The sequence below is a fragment of the Thunnus maccoyii genome, chromosome 15 (assembly GCF_910596095.1).
Source record: "Thunnus maccoyii chromosome 15, fThuMac1.1, whole genome shotgun sequence".
NCBI classification, from domain to species: domain Eukaryota; kingdom Metazoa; phylum Chordata; class Actinopteri; order Scombriformes; family Scombridae; genus Thunnus; species Thunnus maccoyii.
Window position 1 is genome coordinate 2998688 of NC_056547.1, and position 17959 is coordinate 3016646.

Sequence of the window (17959 nt, forward strand, 5' to 3'; positions counted from 1 at the left end):
TTACAGAAATACAGAAATATTACATCCTTTTTTTTAACATTTCTTTGATTTTAAAATCCCCGTCTGAGTAAGTTTATGTTGTCATGGTTACTTGCATTATTACCAATGTCATTATGATTTTGAATGTGGTTTTCTTACTTCTGCAACAGAAGCTGGAAGTTCTGTTATTACTTGAGCTCAACAGCAGACCAACAGACAACATTTAAAACACATCTAGTAATATACACCAGCGGTAGATTAATTGATTACTAATCGGACATGATTTGTTTTTTACCCATTAGATCTTTTTTCCTTTGGTAACTATGGACTGTTAGCGTGCATGTGCGTATGGAAAAACGTGGTGCCACATGAACAAGAAGAAGTCTTGTTCATGTGGTTGACACCAAAGAGAAGTTTTTCCTTGAGCTGATCTGACACTTTTTCCAACTAAGGTCCAAAGATTTATTACGACAAAGTCTAAAAGAAAACATAGCAGGTTGAGTTATAACAGAGGACGAGACGATTATGTGTTCACAACATCAGATATTCTTTATTTTTTACAGAGAGTGTTGCATTATGGGTTGTTTAAAGACTCATTTTTGCTAAGCTAGCAAGCTAGCAGGCAAGTCCATTTATAATGAGTCTGTTAGGAGTGTTCAGTAAGTCCAGTTTAACCAGTTTCTCTTTATGCTGGTGTCTCCTCTTTAGCCTTTTAATATTCAGTATGAAGACATGACTCGTCACTCTGTTTGTATTATTTATTTGTTTTCTGTGCCACGCTGCTGTTTTCATGATTTTATTTATTCTCTTCTACATTTTTATGTGTTTTCATTTGATCCTCATAATTATGTATGTTTATATTGATTTGATTATAAGTCTCATCTCTCTGTGAAGCACTTTGATAAACATTTTGTTGTTTTTAAATGTTCTCTACATATAAACTGATTTGACCTCTGACGGCTCGTGTAACGTGTTTTACCGCCACCGAGGACGAGTGAACACGAGTCGACTGCAGAAACACAGCAGGGACCAAATTATCAAGAATCACTGGTGTCACAGATGACGAGAAGCTCAAAAAGACGCTGTCAGAGAAAATCACGCCGGACGCTTCCAAGAGCCTGACAGGAAAGTGTGAGAGCATGTTACATCTTATAACCAGGGTCGTCTAATATTCAGGACAATACTTTAGATTTCCTCTCTGTGCAACGCTGCGTGATGACTATTCAATCTGTGAGAAACAACACACACCTAAAGATACGTTCACACAGTTATATACATCACATACTATACAATCAAATACACACACAGACAATATATATATATATATATATATATTGTCTCCATTTGAGTCTGTGCTTCAGTTCATACAGGATCTGTGTCGGAGTGTTTTTCTACCTTTGGCGTGGTCTTTGTCCAGAGTGTTGGCGACTCTCTTCCACTCCTCCATCTGCTCCTGTAGAGGGTTGATCAGACAGTCCAGGAAAACCCTGGAAACACACACACACACACACACACACACACACACACAGTTAGAGCTGTGTGTGCACTATTTCATCTCAACTGCGCCACAGCTCCGGTCATAATTATTACGACCACTAGATGGCGTCTTTCACTCAAACTAGCTATTATGTCGTTTTTGGGTGACTGACATTACGACAGTCTCTTAATTTGTAATATCATTGGGAATTTTGGTTACTAAAAGGAATACTGAAAAAATGTGATATCGTCCGTGAAGTTTACCTTCATACTTTGGACAGTATGATCGTGAAACAGGTGTTAAAAAGTCTTAAACTTGTTGAACCTTGTATAAACCCTCAATCGTCTCTTAACCTTAAACGACGGGTTCACAGTTTTTCTTCTAACAGCCAGTATGAACAGGAGGAAAACCTCTTTCACTGCTCTTTTGGGCTCCTTAATGTTGTTTTAAGACGCACTTGAAAAGCTGGGAACTCGTCCTTTAAACACAGTTATTATTATTATTATAATAACCCTGACAATGAAGGTCCCAGAACCTTCAAGTACTTACGATCCAAACCACCATTGAGTTGTTTTTGAACCTAAACCTGACCAAACCCTCGACCACATCACCGTCACATCATGAACCTGTTTATTTTCCAACAGTGATTTGTAACGGGTGTGAACGGCTGCTGACAGGGGCGTCGTTCTGGAGCACAAAGCCTCATGAAGCGGCCGTTTGCACTTAAGACAACCACACGGAATAAAATGTTCAGTTTTTAGGACCTAAAAACGTGTTGAACTTTGTCTTTTTCAGGCTGATTTTGTGTAAATGATCCAAGATTGGAATGAGGAGGTAAAAGTAAACCCCGGTGCAGGTTTTATATCCCATCTCGGCCCCCTGGAGGAGGAGCCGGATGATGACGTGGATGTTCGTATGTGCTGATGCATCATATAACGGATTCCTGTGTGTGTGGTCTGTTTACATCGTCCGGCTACAGAATATGTCTCTGTTTACTGGCTCGACTGGAGGTCTCATCGTCTCATTTCAATCTGCCAAACTCTCTCCTTCCATACTGGGAGAGTTAATGGACTCAAGCAGAGAAAGGAAGAAGAGGAGGAAGAAGAAGAAAAGGGAGAAAAGAGGAGGCTGGTGAAACGACGTCATCACAGAAGGAGGCAAAGGAGACGTGAAAGACTGAGAGAATGAGAGAATAGAGGAGTGAAAATAGTAAAATAGACTCATGTTGATACATAAATCTAATAATATCAGGATAATTACTTTTAGCTGTAACGATGCAGTCAGATGTACTGAAAGAAGAGGGAGAGAGAGCAAGATGGAGGATGGAAAGCTGAAGCAGGAGGAGGAGCAGGTTGCCATGGAGAGCTGGGAGGAGATGCTACACCTGTTCATCACACACACACACACACACACACACACACACACACACAGATCTACTCACATGGAGAACTGGCGGAGTTTGGCCTCGATGCTGCGGTGCCTCATGCACATCCTGGTGAGGGCTGAACCGATGTCTCTGGTTCCTCCTGAAAAGACAATCTGTCAGTCAAGTTCCATCTCTAACTGCAGATACTGAAACTAAAAGCTTGTTCACATTCACATAAGTACATTTAATAATAATAATAAAACTTAATTTATATAGAACATTTCATACTAAAAAGATTCGGTGCAATGTGCTTCACGAAACGAAACAGAGAAATGTAGCAGAAAGGATTAAAAAAGAGATTTAAAAAGAAATAAAATAGTAAATAAAATGACAGTTAGGTAAATGCAGCATCATCCTCCTGGACACACAAAATAAACGTCCAGAAACACGTCCGTCCTCATTCTTGCAACGTTTGATGAGAAATATGCAAAGTTCAGTATAAAAACATTGTTTTCAGTCCGACTCCAGTAGTACAACACATCGTTCCTCTTCACAGCGAGAAGCCACGCAGGGAAATAATATTTTAACCTTGTTATAATACAGAACAGACTGACGTTACGAACCAGAAAGACACAACGCTACATGATTAATATTAGGCTAGTTAGTATTCTGGGGATGTAAAAACCTTGTTGACGGGACGTTCTGAGTCTTGTACTGATAGTTACAGTTCCCATCATGCTTTGAATGTTGCAATCAGACAGTAAATAGTGATGGTTTTTATCTCATATTTACTAGCAAAGGAGCGCTCCTGGTCCAGGTACAAACAACATCACCGGGCCTTTTATCCAAATACCAGCTTCTTCTCTATACTGTAGGTGTGCACTTTGCAGGCCACAAACTACGAAATATGAATATAAAACTACTTCCTTACTGGAATGACCCAGAAAAGAGGACAAAACTCACATAAATAAACATAAAAGACATTAAAATGAGGGTATAAGCTGCACAATATGCGGTCAACAGCAGAATAAAGCACCAAGGCGGATGCATTAGACAGAAACACCAAACCCTGAAACCCCTGAAACCCCTGATGCTCTGCCAGTGTTTACATTTTGGTGGATCTGCACCATGAACATGCAGGCTGCATTAGCTGCTATCAGTTCCTGTTTGTACAGTAACCACAGATGTACAGACAACAATTAGACGTCCAAAGAGGTTTGATAATCCTTCATTTAAGTAATAATCCCTCTCTTGCCTCTCATCAATACTAAAATCAGAAGTCAAGGTGATCTCCGGGATTCAGTGTATGTTTGAGAGCCGACTGTCGGAGCAGCAGAAGAAGCTCCACAGGCATCCGAAAGGGCCAGATGGTCGTCCTCTCTCTCCCCCAGACGGAACACTCCCTCCTGGGGAAAAGTTCAGCAGACCTCAGCCTGTCAGCCCGGAGATCCAACAACACCTCCACCGCTCGCTCCAACACACACATGCTACTGTTTGTCTTCCTCCTGATTTAACTTTTTGTAAATCTGTCAAACGTACTTGTATTTTATGTTAATGAATGTGAACTCTCAGCCGGAGCGAAGGGGGGGTGTGTGTGTGTTCTTGTATTTCTGTCTTTGTGAGGTCCAGATTGAATCTCAGGCTTTGCGAGTGAAGACTTTTGTCGTTAAACATACTGCACACTTATTTGAATGGTTACAGTCCGTTAACGCAGCCGTGTGACAACGCAGAGAACCTGGTTCAACTATTACTGCGACACAACATGACGTCATCCAGCAAGAAGCCAATCACATACATGCAAGCACGCACACATTCCTGGTGGATAAAGGTGTGGCTGCATGACGTTTCCGTTCCACAAAATTTCCACGTTCATCTGTAACCTGATGGTTTGTTAAATAGAAACATCAGAGAAGAAAAGCAGAGACACTTTCAGGTGATTGGATGAACCGTCCGTCTATCACTAGCTATCGCTTCTCGCTGTTGTCACACCTAAACTACGCACACAGCTGCCAGTAGGACGCTGACTGACACGAGTGCATAACTTGAAGCCAGTCAAGACGGATTCTCAGGTGATCTAGTGAATCCAGCTGCCTCACAAGGTAAACGTCTCTGATGTAGGTAATAAATAAATATCGATCATGTTAATCACAAACTAGAACGGGAGTGTAAAAGGGACGTTACAGTTTGTAGTAGTAGTTATCCATTTCCAAACGCAGCGGTTCAGTTGGCAGATGGAGCACATTTCCACCCCTTCAAAGTTGAACAAACATGAATCTGACCAGTAAAACCAGCAGAGGTGACTGGACATCGAAAAGAAACAGGAAATACAGGTTTAAACTAACCTGCCGGAGCACAACTTCACTTTGTAACATGAAGACGTGTTTCTAGTTTCTAGTGTTTACTGTGTGATCGTCATGGTGAAAGATAACAGTTGTAACTTTCCAGAGTTGTAAAATCCTGTGTGTGAGAATTACAAAACATTGTTCATTTTGACTTATAAACCTTTAAACGTATTAATCTGAAGCTCCAACTGGACTCCTTGGTTCATATCTCGTGTCTCGGTTTGAATCCCCGACTCGGTTGGGACTCGGTGGAGGTCGATGTTTGGTACCAAGTCCCAACAACCTGTTTTTTACACAACATTCACACATTTTAAAATGCCTTAAATGCAAATTACATCTCTCAACTCTCCACTCTGCTGACTATTGATCTTTGTATTTGTATGTCGGGGGGTCGGTGGTGCTTTTAGGGACCGTTAGACGTGATGTTTTGTACTTTGGAGGCGACGTCAGACTTTTAAGGGTCTGTTTTTTAGTTGTTGCTGTTTCGGTCTAGACGACAGATTTTCTGGATTTTCTCTGGAAGAAGAAAAAGAACCAAACATGACGAATAAATACAATAATAAAAGTGACTGTATTTATAATTTTCCAACTCTAAAAAGTGGATTTAGTGTTCAATTACTCTTTAAGGTGAACTTTTTTAATTAAGGAACGCCTCATATCAGTGAAATGTCCTCACAAGCTTACAAACGTGTGTGTGTGTGTGTGTGTGTGTGTGTGTGTGTGTGTGTGTGTGTGTCTGGGGTGGGGTAGTGAGCACTGCATTGCACCACTGACACCTCTCTCCTCTCATCTGCACTTCCCTCTCTTCCCTCCACATGTCCTCTTTCCTTCCTTCCTCCTCCTCCTCCTCTTCTTCATCTCTCTCCTCCTCCTCCTCCTCCTCTCTCTCTCATACAAATCTCTCTCTCTCATCATTTCCCTCCTTCCTTCTCTCCTCTCCTAAGATTTCTCCTTCCTCACAGAACTAAATAGAAGAACAATACAATTATATTTCGGGTAGTTGATTGCTTATTGATTGATATCAACTTCTCCGTGGCCGGTTAGGAAGGACGTCTGACTTTAAAATGACATTTACAGGCAACCGTAACCGTAGGCGACGATGACATTTCACTTCCTCCTGCTCTTTAATAGGTTGCAGGGGATCAAAGGTTACTCGGACACTAAATACAGCATGTAAATCTTTCCACAGAGTCTCAGTTTCAAGGCCTGTGTTGCATTGTGAGGTCTGGATGATAAGGATCAAATCTTCCAGCAGGTTGTATGTAATTGAAATTCTGACCTGATGTTCATCCTGAGGGCGACACGAAGGTCTGACGCTAATTTAAAACCCACAAATGTTAAACTCATGGTGGTGCTATCCATCGCTAGAGCCACTAGCACGACTGCTAACCGTACAGATTGAGATTATAGAGATGATAGAATGACCCGCAAATGATCCGACACATGCAGAGATATTAAAAGGGACAGTTACCTCACTATAAATGATGTATCTCAACACCTGCAGGCCACAGAACCTTTGCTACTCAGCCGTGAGGAAATTATATGAATCATCCGAAAAGACGGATAATAATTACACACCTTTATAGAGGCTGCTCATTCTGTAATTACCTCGCAGTCTGTCTCCCTGCTTCCTCCCCTCATCATCACTCCCTGCTACGCCCATATCAACCAGCACACTCACTCAATCATCATCATCATCATCATCATCATCATCATCATTCACGTTGCTACTCGACCGGCCTGTTCTGTGTTTCTCACTATCTCACCGGCTAATAAAACAAACATACAAAGTTTGAGAGCTTACAGGAGGACACAGCAGAGATAAAACGCTTAATGTGAGTGTTGAAATATATCCGAGTGTCATTAGTTGCACACACTGACCAGACAGAAGGAGAAGCTATAAAGGTAAGATAACCGGATGCACCAATCAAAGGAGCAAAAGTGGTAAAATTGCTGTTTTTCTAGAGTCTTTCATGCATAGTGGTCACTACAGCGAACAGCTATTCAAAAGCTGTTTCCTTATATATATGCATGAGGTTTTAATGGTATAATTGCACATTAGCCAACACAGTGGACTCTAGTGTGTCGTCCCATACACTGCCATCTATTGGCCAGCCTTTGTAAGTGCAACACAAATTTCTCAAAACCAAGATGGCCGCTCAACAGCTCAGGAACATCTTGCCAATCCTTCAACAGTAATAGACCCTTGCAGGTAAATAAAATTTTGAAACATCAAGTAACAACTAAGGAGTAATACAATTGTTCAAATTTCCAAGTATTGATTTTATGTTGGGAGAAAATGACAAGTTCAAATATTTTCATGCCTAAAGAGGAATAAAAACACTTCCTGACTGAGGTCATAATTCATGCGTGAAAGGGTTAAAGAATATGTGCGGGTGTTGTGCTTCACGTTGTAAACCAGTGATGTGTGTTGCTCTAGTTGCCCTCGATAGAATGAACAATCCTTCCTAAAATAAAATGAACTGACTTGTTTTCATTAGAAACAGTGAACACAACACTGACATATCATTAGCTTCTAAGCTAATATGTTGAACTTGTTAGCAAACAGTTGCTTATTTCCACGTCCAGCAGTTATGGAGCAACATTATCATTCATGTGGAGTCGTGTTTCTGTCCACCTGGTGAATGTAAGTCCAATATTCACTCTCTTTTAGCTCTGTTTTTGTTCTCCACCACCTCCTGAGGGAAATATCTGGCTCTTTAGCTGCTAAATGCTAGTTTGCTAACTGTTTGCTAGCGTACGGCGGCTTTTTACAGCTAAACAATGAGCTGAAACTCGCTATAAAGCTCTGTAAAGCCGAAGGAAGCTGCCATACCCAACATAATACACACTGTGAGCTCATATAAAAGTATTACTTCAGGTTTTCAGAAGGGTCTTTTGGGGTTCTGAGGTCAGTTCGCTGTTATGTGTTTCATCTTCTCACTTCAGACATCATCTCCTTCCTTCACCCCGTCTCTCTCTCTCTCTTCGTCATCCCACTCCTTTCTCTTCACACATCATCCTCTGCTCTCTTTCGTTTCTTCCTCCTCCTCCTCCTCTCCTTGCTTCAAGTCGTCCATTTTTCCCGCTCTTCCTCCTCTCTTCTCACCTTCTCACGAGGTGTTACCTCCTCTCTTCTCACCTCGTCTCCTTCTCTCCGCCGCCGAGCTCCTTTGAGAAACGAGGTGTTATACTTCTGTATCAGTCCAGGCTAAAATTCCCATCAGCCACTGCAGCGTTTCAGTGCTTTTACAAAAGGCTGTTTATGTTTTAAACTGATATTCGCCAATTATTCGTCTCATCAAGACCTACAAATTATACAATGACACCTCTGAACTAAATCCAACAGGAAGTCCGCAATCAGCCTCTCAAAATAAGACTTTGCCCCAATTTTGACCCCCGAACAAACGCTATCTCCTCCGAGGGCGTTAATGGTGTCGGCTTCAAACTTTAATAGGTGACTTATGACACTGTGCTGAAAACAAGACAACAAGACAGACATGTCTCACCCTGCAGAAAATTCTCATCCTGTCGATCAATCTTTCAAAATAAAAGCACAACACACTTGTAAAAAATATCCCGACCAAACGCTGCTTACAGCTTTAATTAACTCTAAACTTTAATGCTGCATCTCTGATACTTTAGTGACACAGTTAGCAGAGTTTCATCTTGTATCAGCAGCTCAAAAGGGTCACGGTCAGTCAATTAGTTCCTGGTCAATTCAGCTGATTGATCCGACTGTTGACTTCTCACGATGGGCCTGTGCATGTGTGTGTGTGTGTGTGTGTGTGTGTGTGTGTGTAATAATGAGTAGCACTGAGACCCAATTGACCCAATTTAGTGGGACAGAGCAGCGTCTCTGTCTGACCTGCAGCTGGTTCGCTCTGGTCTCGGCTGCAGCTGCAGACAGAACGGCCTCGAGGCGTCAACGCGGCTCATCTGCATGCGAGTCCAAACACGAAGCCGTTCAAACCCTCAGAGGCAGGAAGTCCTGATCGTAGCACCGCGCAGGGAACCAGCGGTAGGACGACGACGGAAGAAGAAGTTAAAGCTGCATTCATGTATTTTTTTTTTTTTGTCACTTGCAGGAAAATCGGAGCTGAACTTTCACTCCAGTTTCAGCTCTTATTTTACAGAAAAATGTGTCTTTTTAGCTTCTAGATGCGACTCTTTCACCTGCTTTTCTCTAAATTTGTGTGAAAAATGGTTTAAAACATGAAAACTACCACAGCTTCAGTAGGTTTCTGGGTGAATTACAGTAAGAAACAGCAGAAAGAAGCTTCCAGTGAGGCATCAAACACAATCCAGCAGTCTGAATGTAACCTTAATTTAAAACTCGCAGCGAGTCTCCTGACCGATTTTTCCGAGACGGATAACCTCGCTGTCGAGCTCTGGACGCTCTTAGCCTGGCGGACGGTGCTGTGCGGTGCTCAACAGTAGGTGACCTGGAATCTAAGACTGGAATTCAAACCAGCCTCCCTCCCTCCCTCCCTCCCTCCCTCCCTCCATCCGACTGGGATGTTAACTCAGCCGTCACATTCCCACAGGAGCCGCTCTCCACACGAACACTGGTGGAACTGGGCTGAGGAACCGGAGCAGCTGAAGACACACACACACACACACACACACACACACGTAGCGGCCCACCAGGACAGGCAGTAAATCACTGTCCTCTAGTAGGAGACTATATTTCTTGTCTAGTTGCTACAGGGAGGTTACGACTGGAGAGCTATTTTTGAGAACTGGAGCATGAGGGGAAGAAGAAGAAGAAGAAGAAGAAGAAGAAGAAGAAGAAGAAGACAGGATGGTCGGAGCAAAGATAAGATCATATTTAGGACATAATTACAGATCTGTGGGTTATTATTTAGACTCCGACAGCATCTAAAACCTCTTTTCTGATGGACGCAGCCGCCTGATTCTGCAGAACTTTCTGGAACAAATAATCTGAGTGTTTAAGTGATAAAACGCAGGGTGTGAAATTCTCTCTCACGCTCTTATTTTAACTCTTCACACAATGATTTCCATCACTTTTCACACTAAACCAACATGCATCGAGGAGATCAGATGTTCCCCGTTTGTATGATTCATCACGTCAACACTACAAAACACACAATAGAAAGTTATTGAGGATCAGGGAGGAGACGATGACAGCAGGCTTTTCATCTGCAGCCATTTTGAACAGATGGAATAAAACTTTATAGGACAACTAACAATTATTTGTCTTATAAGGTTAATCTGAAGATTATTTTCTAAATTATGTCAAAAAAGTAATAAGCAGTTAACTTATCTGAAGTCTTCTTTTATCCGACAAACAGTCCAAAATCCAAATGTATTCAATTTACAATGAAATAAAACAGAAAAAAGCAGAAAATCTTCACATTTGTCAAGCTGGAACTAAAACATTTTTGACATTTTTGCTTAAAAAAATGAGTAAAACCATCAATCTGTTATCAAAATAGTTGCCAAATAATCCAGATGTTGATTAAAACATCACTAAATACGCCACATAACAACACCGACAGCATGAAAACTCCACGTAATAAACTACAGTTAACACATTTTAACAAAAACACCCTGAAATTATCATTATAATATAACACAGATGTTTATTTCATTACGTAGTTTTGTTTTCTATAGTGGTTGGAAATGATTCTTTGGAATATGCTCCATATTAATAATAGTTTGCTTGTATCATCTGTATATAGATCTGTGAATGTATAATTATGTTTTTGGATTTTGCACCGTGACGACAAAAATAACAAAATAAAAGTTATGCTTTAACAAAATAAAAGAAAATATGTAATTGATTTGTGTGTGTGAAGATTTTTATTGTGCTTAAGAAAAGCATCTTAAAAAGAAAAAATAATAGAAAATTTAAAAGAAAAAAACGACATCTTCAGATAAATTAGTTCATCTGAAACATACTGAAACTTTAACTACACAGTAAATCTTTATTCTTACATTAATTGGGAGTTTAATTACATCACTTCCTTCCAGAAACGAGCTGCAGGAAACTTTTAATAAATCACATTTTTCTGACCTAAACATCTAAAAAGGCATCAACTCATAAACTTCACCTGAACTCTCAGAATCATGTTTTAATAATCGATGCACTTTAAATACATAAAGAACATATTTTAGTAGGATGTGTGAGTTTCTGCAGTATTTGTGCTTTTCGAGCAGTAAAGGAATGTTTTATTCTGTGTTTTTGTTGCTTGTCAGTTACATCACTGTGAGGTCAGAGAGAAAAAACCCATAAAATTAAAAAAAAAAAAAAAAAAAAAAACATGTTAAAGTCTCAACAAAAACTTCCAACTTTTGATGTCGCAGCTCGCTCTCTCGCTCGCTCGCTGCCGTCTGATTGGCGAGATGTAACCAATAGTCAATATTGAAACAGCCGCATAGTGTTGCCTGCTGGTTGCATCAGTCAGCATCTCTCTCTCTCTCTCTCTCTCTCTCTCTCTCTCTGTCTCTATATATTCCAAGGTCACTTTACCACTTCAACAGCTCTCGCGTGTCAACAAGCAGCACAAGTGTTGTCGTGCCGCCCCTGTCAATCTCTTTAAAGCTCCGAGTTAATGCTAAATTAAATAAATACCAAGTTAAAGTTAATTAGCGACATGTCGGAAAGGTCACATTGAGCTCAGCGGGATACGACGAGGAGGAGGAGGAGGAGGAGGAGGAGGAGGAGGAAGAGACGACTCGATGTAAGAAGAGCCGCAGGACAAAAAGCAAACATTCGCTTCAATTTTACAACCAATTATCAGTCTGATTCTATGTCTTTACTGCAGACGGCAACTTTTATGGGTGCAGAAGAAGAGAAGGTCACAGTAGAGACATGCAACACATCAAATCAAACTGCCTCTAATATTCCACTGCGTTACACCTACATCCTATTTCAACAGGAAACTGAGACGTAACAATGACACCTTACAGGAAAATTTCTGCTTCCAAAGAACTCACAACGCTGTAGAATGATCCCGTTAAACAAATATTTATTATTTATTGCATTTGGAAAACGTTTCAAGCTCAGATTCACCAGTTTACAGATGAATATTTTATAGTGTTGCGAGTCTTCGAGGAGCAGAAATCACCAACAGTACACAAGAAGAAGAAAGATGTGTTTGTGCACATTGAGACCTTTAAAGACACCTGTTTTAACATTTCATGTCATGTATGAGTGCTGCAGAGAAAAATTAAATGAACAGTTTTCCATGTATTGTCTATAAAAACGTTGATATGCTCATCTGGATCTGTTTCAGTTATTACTGTAAATGAACAGCCTTTGTTGCCCTGGGTTCTGTCTCTCAGGCTACATACATAATCTTATTTATGTTGGTTGTAGGTGGCCTGCAGGCTATACTCATGAGCATCGTTGCATGTTTTTTGGATAAAAACATTTGTACTCTTTGCAGTAAAGATCTGAGGAGGTTTGGTGCAATTAACAAAGCGGCTGCCTTCAAACTGCACCTTCCTACAATGAGTCACTCATCAGGACGTATAAAGTCCACACCGGTCTGCAAATGAATGACGTCTGGTAATATCATCACTGTCTGGTATGAAATTATGATTCTTCTTGTTCTTGTTGACTCCCCGTGGTGCATTCAAGAAACGCCTGAGAACTCAGCTCTTCTGTGTACACCTCAACACTGGAGCCCTTTATTAACCTTTATAGCACTTAATTGATTATTGCACTACTTTCTTGAAGTTTATTGGTATTTCTTATGCACTTTTCTACTTCCAGTCACTTCTTACTTTAATTTTAACACCCGTCTGTCTAACACTCTTTCTTATTGCACTTGTACCTGATCAGCTACTTGAAAATGTGTACTTCGGCTCTTTTGCGTCACTGTCTTCTAACGTTTAATCTCTGGTCCACACTCCGGAGCAGAAGGTGGCGGTAATGCACCTAATACGCTGGTTGCCAACCGCCGTTATAAACCAAAAAGATTTTTTTTTCCAAACAGAGTGGTACATCCTGTCAGCCGAGATGTTTCCTATCTGTGCAGCCAAACCCAGCAGCTCCTTGACGGACTGTTAGCCTCTAGCTAACGTTAGCCCCGGTTCTGCAAGTGGATCCAACCAGAGAACCGAGTCCCGGTTTGTTATTCAGATTAAAGTGGGAAGAAACAGCTGATCTGACGGGCGGCTGAGTGGAGCGCAGCCTGCGGAGGAAGGACCGGGACCGCCAGGGTGAAACAGTCCACAGTCAGGCGGCGAAGGAGAAGGCAACAAATCGGCCTCTCATAATCGGCAGACATGGCCAATATTTCATTTTAGAGCTTTTATCGGCCGATACCGATGACGTGCCGATAATATCATGCATCCCTGCTAAAAGTGTCTGGAGTTGAAATGTATGGCTCACTACAGAGTAAACTAGTGAGAGTGTTTTATATAAAGAGTGGTGAGAGAGAACGAGGGAGTGATGTTGGACGCTGCTCTGCTGAACGTTCACGGTTCCCAAAGAGTAAAAGTGTAAAGTCAGAGACACTGAGTTAAATTTAGGATCTTGACTGAGTTCAAACTGAAATAAAGTTTACATTAAAACATTTCTAAATGTTTTCAGAGCCTCATGTTGCCTCCCTGTTACATCACACAGCGGAGGGTCACTTCTTTCATAAACAGTTCAGTATTACACATTCACAGAAATAATATGGAAAAAAAAAGAGTTGGCATTCTCCTTTAAATAGGTTACAGTACATGTGTGGTGGGAGTTCTTGGCGAGTCCAGTCGGAGGAGTAAACAAAATTCTTCGCAGCTCCTTCGGGGGCGACGAGGTCGTGCAGTCCTGGAATACCACACACCGGAGCGGGGAGGGGAACGGTCCAAGGATGCCTGGTAGTGGAGGCTTAGGATGCCTTCTGCAGGAGTGTGTGTGTGTGTGTGTGAGGGGGGGGGGAGAGAGAGGGGGGGGGGAGTTACAGCAGAGTCTTGGGATTCTTTAAATAGGTGTCTTGGGAATATCACCGCTCTCTGATTACGTCCTGGAGTCGGACTGATGGATCAGTTTGCTGCTGTTGGGATTTTACTATCATGTATCAGAGCTCTGCATCTTCTATGATGGATGATCCTCCCTGAACAGCAACATTTTAGGATTTCTAACTCTTAACTCCTCAGTTTTATGAATACATGTTTGTTTTGGAGCCCAGTTTCCCCCCCCCCCCCCCCTTCTGGTGAACAGGTGTGGTGGATCATCTGGGCCTTTAAGACACCATCAGTCTGCTTTCAGAGGGCAGATTTGGACATTTTTTTGCCTTCATGGCTGCTGAGCCGTTTCTGTTATAGCTGGTATCCTGGTGGGAGGGGCGGCGGCGGAGGGGCGGCGGCGGTGGAGGGGCGGCGGCGGGGACGGTGAGAACTGTCAATCATTGGCTGCTCTGACCTCGGCTCAGTGAGCTGCTGCAGGAACGCAGAGCAGGAAAAGAGACAAAAACTGGAGCGAATCTTTGCTTTATAAAGCAGCAGCTTTAATTATATAATGGATTTAATTAAAGTATTTATGGAAAAAAAAGTCCAACTATTATGAGAATAAAGTTGTAATATTTCAAGAAAATAATGTTGCATGAAGTCAAATCACTTTATTATTAATTGAAAGTCATTCTTGTGATATTATAACTTCACTTTTTTTCTCAACATATTTTTACTTTAGCAGATAAAATACTGCACCAAATATCTGAAAACTGTGTTTACATGAAAATTGGAATCCTGGTTGTGATCATATTTGAGATACGAGGATTTCTTTCTCACTGTAAACTAATGATTCAAGTTGAAGGCAGATGTTGAACAGCTGGTGTTATATCAGAGTTCAAACTTTTATCTCTCTGCTTTTCTTTTTTAGCAGCAAAAAGCAACGAGCTGAACTGAACCGTCTCTTCTCTTCGCCGTGGTTACCACCACAAACATCACCAGCGACAGATTATATCAACTGTTATATAATGAACTTCACCTCTAACCATTGTGGCAAAGACTAAACTCATCACCTCCACATACCAATTTCCTGGAGAGTGTTATTTATATATGCAAACACATAACTGGTATCAGATAATAACTGGTATACTGGTGTCTGTTTGTAGCTGACAGACTGTCTGTCAAACTGCAAAAAGTTTAAATTTTAAACGACACTGAGAATAAAATCTTGCAAAACGCTCCACGAACAAATCAGACTATCACTTGTCTTGTTATCTTCACAGACATGGTGGCAGGTTTATCAGCCTCTGTGGAGCTCAGGATGAATATTTGGGGAGATATTCATCAAAAGATGAACAGTTCAGTTATTTCTCCTCCTGTGGCAGCTGAGAAAACAGAGAGAACGAAGTGAAACAGCTCAGAGGAGGACGAACCAAACCTCCGAGCCATCACTGCTCAGTTACTCCCTCACACACACACACACACACACACACACACACACACACACACACACACACACACACACACACACACACACACACACACGTGAGACGGGTGGAAACATGTTTCGATCTACAGAGAAACAGGAATGTAGAAACAAGATCCTGCTGTGATATCAGACGCTCTTTAATTCCAACATTTTAAAACAACGTCTAACGGTATCGTCCACAGCCTCGACACAGCCAACACACACACACACACACACACACACACACACACACACACACACACACACACTCTTTGAACTGAGACTAAAACAAAGTAAAGTGAGCGTTTAATTTGTTTGACCCGAGCTGCTTCCAGCCCCCCGAGCAAAAAAACCAGAGCTCTTATTTGACCGCTAATCTGTAGTCTGAAAGCGTTGGCAGGCTGACTGTGTGTGTGTGTGTGTGTGTGTGTGTGTGTGTCGGAGAGCTGGCCCCTGTATCTGAATGCTAAAAGCTTCTGTCACTTCAGAGTTCGACCTCGCCTGTAAAGACACTGATGCTGCTCGGATCAAAGCTGACATAACCTGCCAACAGAAAAGTAGAAAACTGTACTGTGATATTTATTCTACTGGGTGTCTGACTTACCAAACATTATTTTGCTCATGTTTTTATGGTTTTTAACCATTTTAGCAGTTTGTCAGTCAACTGCTTTAGTCAAGTCTGAAATATTTCCACAATATTTAATACAATTAGATAAATTACCATCGAATTTGATAAAGATATTCACAGTCCTCAGAGGATGATCTCCTGACTTTTCCTCTAGAGGTCAAAGTTTTCATTTCTTTTGTGAAATAGTTTCATATCTACTACATGGGTTGGCACAATATTTCGTAAAGCCATTGTCTAAAGAACTATGATTAATCCACATGACAATTTTGCATTGATGGACAATATTTATTAAATGTTAAAGTCCTCTTTGTAGTCAAAAATAATGTCAACATCTTTTTTTAATATATTGGTAATTGTTTTGTATTATTAAAATGAAGAAATAGGGAGATTGTGTCGGTGTCTGTGTTTGATTGACATTAGCTTACATGCTAATGCTGTTACACCGTATGGAACGGAGACAAACGTGCACAGTAGCTACGTGTCATTGGCAGACTGTGTGTGGCTAGCAGTGGTACTGAAGAGTAAGAACCAAACCAGTATCTAACTGGGTCTGAAGTGACATCTGCAGGTATGTTTACATGATGTTTAATGTGCTGCAGCAGAGCAGCTAATTAGCCGTCTAGCTTGCTTGCTAACTGACGTTAGCGGTGCACTTTTCCCCCGTGGTTCAACAAGCTAAGCTGCAGGACAAGACGTGTGTTCATGTTTGTAAGTTAGATAAGAAGGACACTTTAGCAGGAAAGCTAATGTGGGTTGTTGTTGTTGTTGTTGTTGTTGTTGTTGTGGTCTGTAGCTCGTGTTGTGTAGCAGGATGCTATCAGGCTCAGCGTGACCATCTGCTGTATTGATGATAGAACGACACGTTATCGCTTTATGTTTTGATTCGCTGTGTGACAGCTGGATGACTTGTTTTGTCTAAATAGCTCAAAACCATCAGATATTCAATTTAGTGAAAAACAGCAAATCGTCACATTTGATGCACTGGAACTGAAGAAAAAATGACACAATTAATCAATCAATCAATTAACAGTATTAATAGATTAATTTTCATTGCAGCTCTAGTCTAAGAAATGCTGCTTCTTCAGGCCGAGCTCTGAGGAACAGGAAGTGGCTGGGCGGCTTTACGCCTAGTGGTCAAAGTTGGAACTGCAGGTCACATGACGGCCTGGGACCCAGAAAGACGTTTTGACATACATGGAACGGCTATGAAACTATTAAAAAAATGTTAATACTTGCAACTTTAATACTTTATACAATATAGTATGTCCATTAAATGTTTAAAAACCAACAAGAGTCTTATGAGAATATTGTTTTTGTTTGAGTGAGTTCAGTTTTTCTGGCGTGGGCCACCATGTTTGAAATACTCATCAGGTGTTCCAGCCCGTCCAAATCCTCCGTTGTGTGTTCTTACTTAATCTTCATCATTAAATCATCTCGCATTATTCCATACAAGACAAAAAAAAAAAAAAATGTCTAAAAGCATCAACTATAATTACCAACAGCAGCAGCAGCAGTGAAAGCAGGACGTGTTGACAGTAAACAGCAGTTACTGGAGCGCAGAAAAGAAAGATTTTCAATGTGGAACAAAAAAAAAAAAGACAGAAGAAGAGATTCAAACAGACAGATAATAACAGCGTGATGTAATCGGTGCAGCGTCTTCTGGTAGCTCTTCCTTATTCCATATACACAAGGCAAAGCACTTAATGTTAATTACACACACACACACACACACACACACATAGAGTTTGAGGCAGTCCAGCTTGTGTTGCTTGTCTGCTATTTAATTGGCTGT

General features: G+C 41.1%; 1 protein-coding gene across 6 annotated transcripts in view; it reads right to left on the reverse strand.

The window, feature by feature from the left end:
* Positions 1-17959, reverse strand: part of LOC121913565 (protein MTSS 1-like) — a 70971-nt gene that overhangs the window by 20391 nt on the left and 32621 nt on the right. For 4 of the 6 annotated variants that reach the window (XM_042436226.1, XM_042436230.1, XM_042436227.1 and 1 more), the window contains exons 4-5: positions 2898-2982; positions 1375-1466 (exon numbers count right to left, since the gene is read on the reverse strand). In XM_042436226.1, the coding sequence (XP_042292160.1) occupies positions 1375-1466; positions 2898-2982 (177 nt within the window). Of the gene's footprint in view, positions 1-1374; positions 1467-2897; positions 2983-8040; positions 8199-9032; positions 9115-17959 lie in introns of those variants that run through there. The other 2 variants (XM_042436229.1, XM_042436228.1) reach the window with 2 other exon arrangements.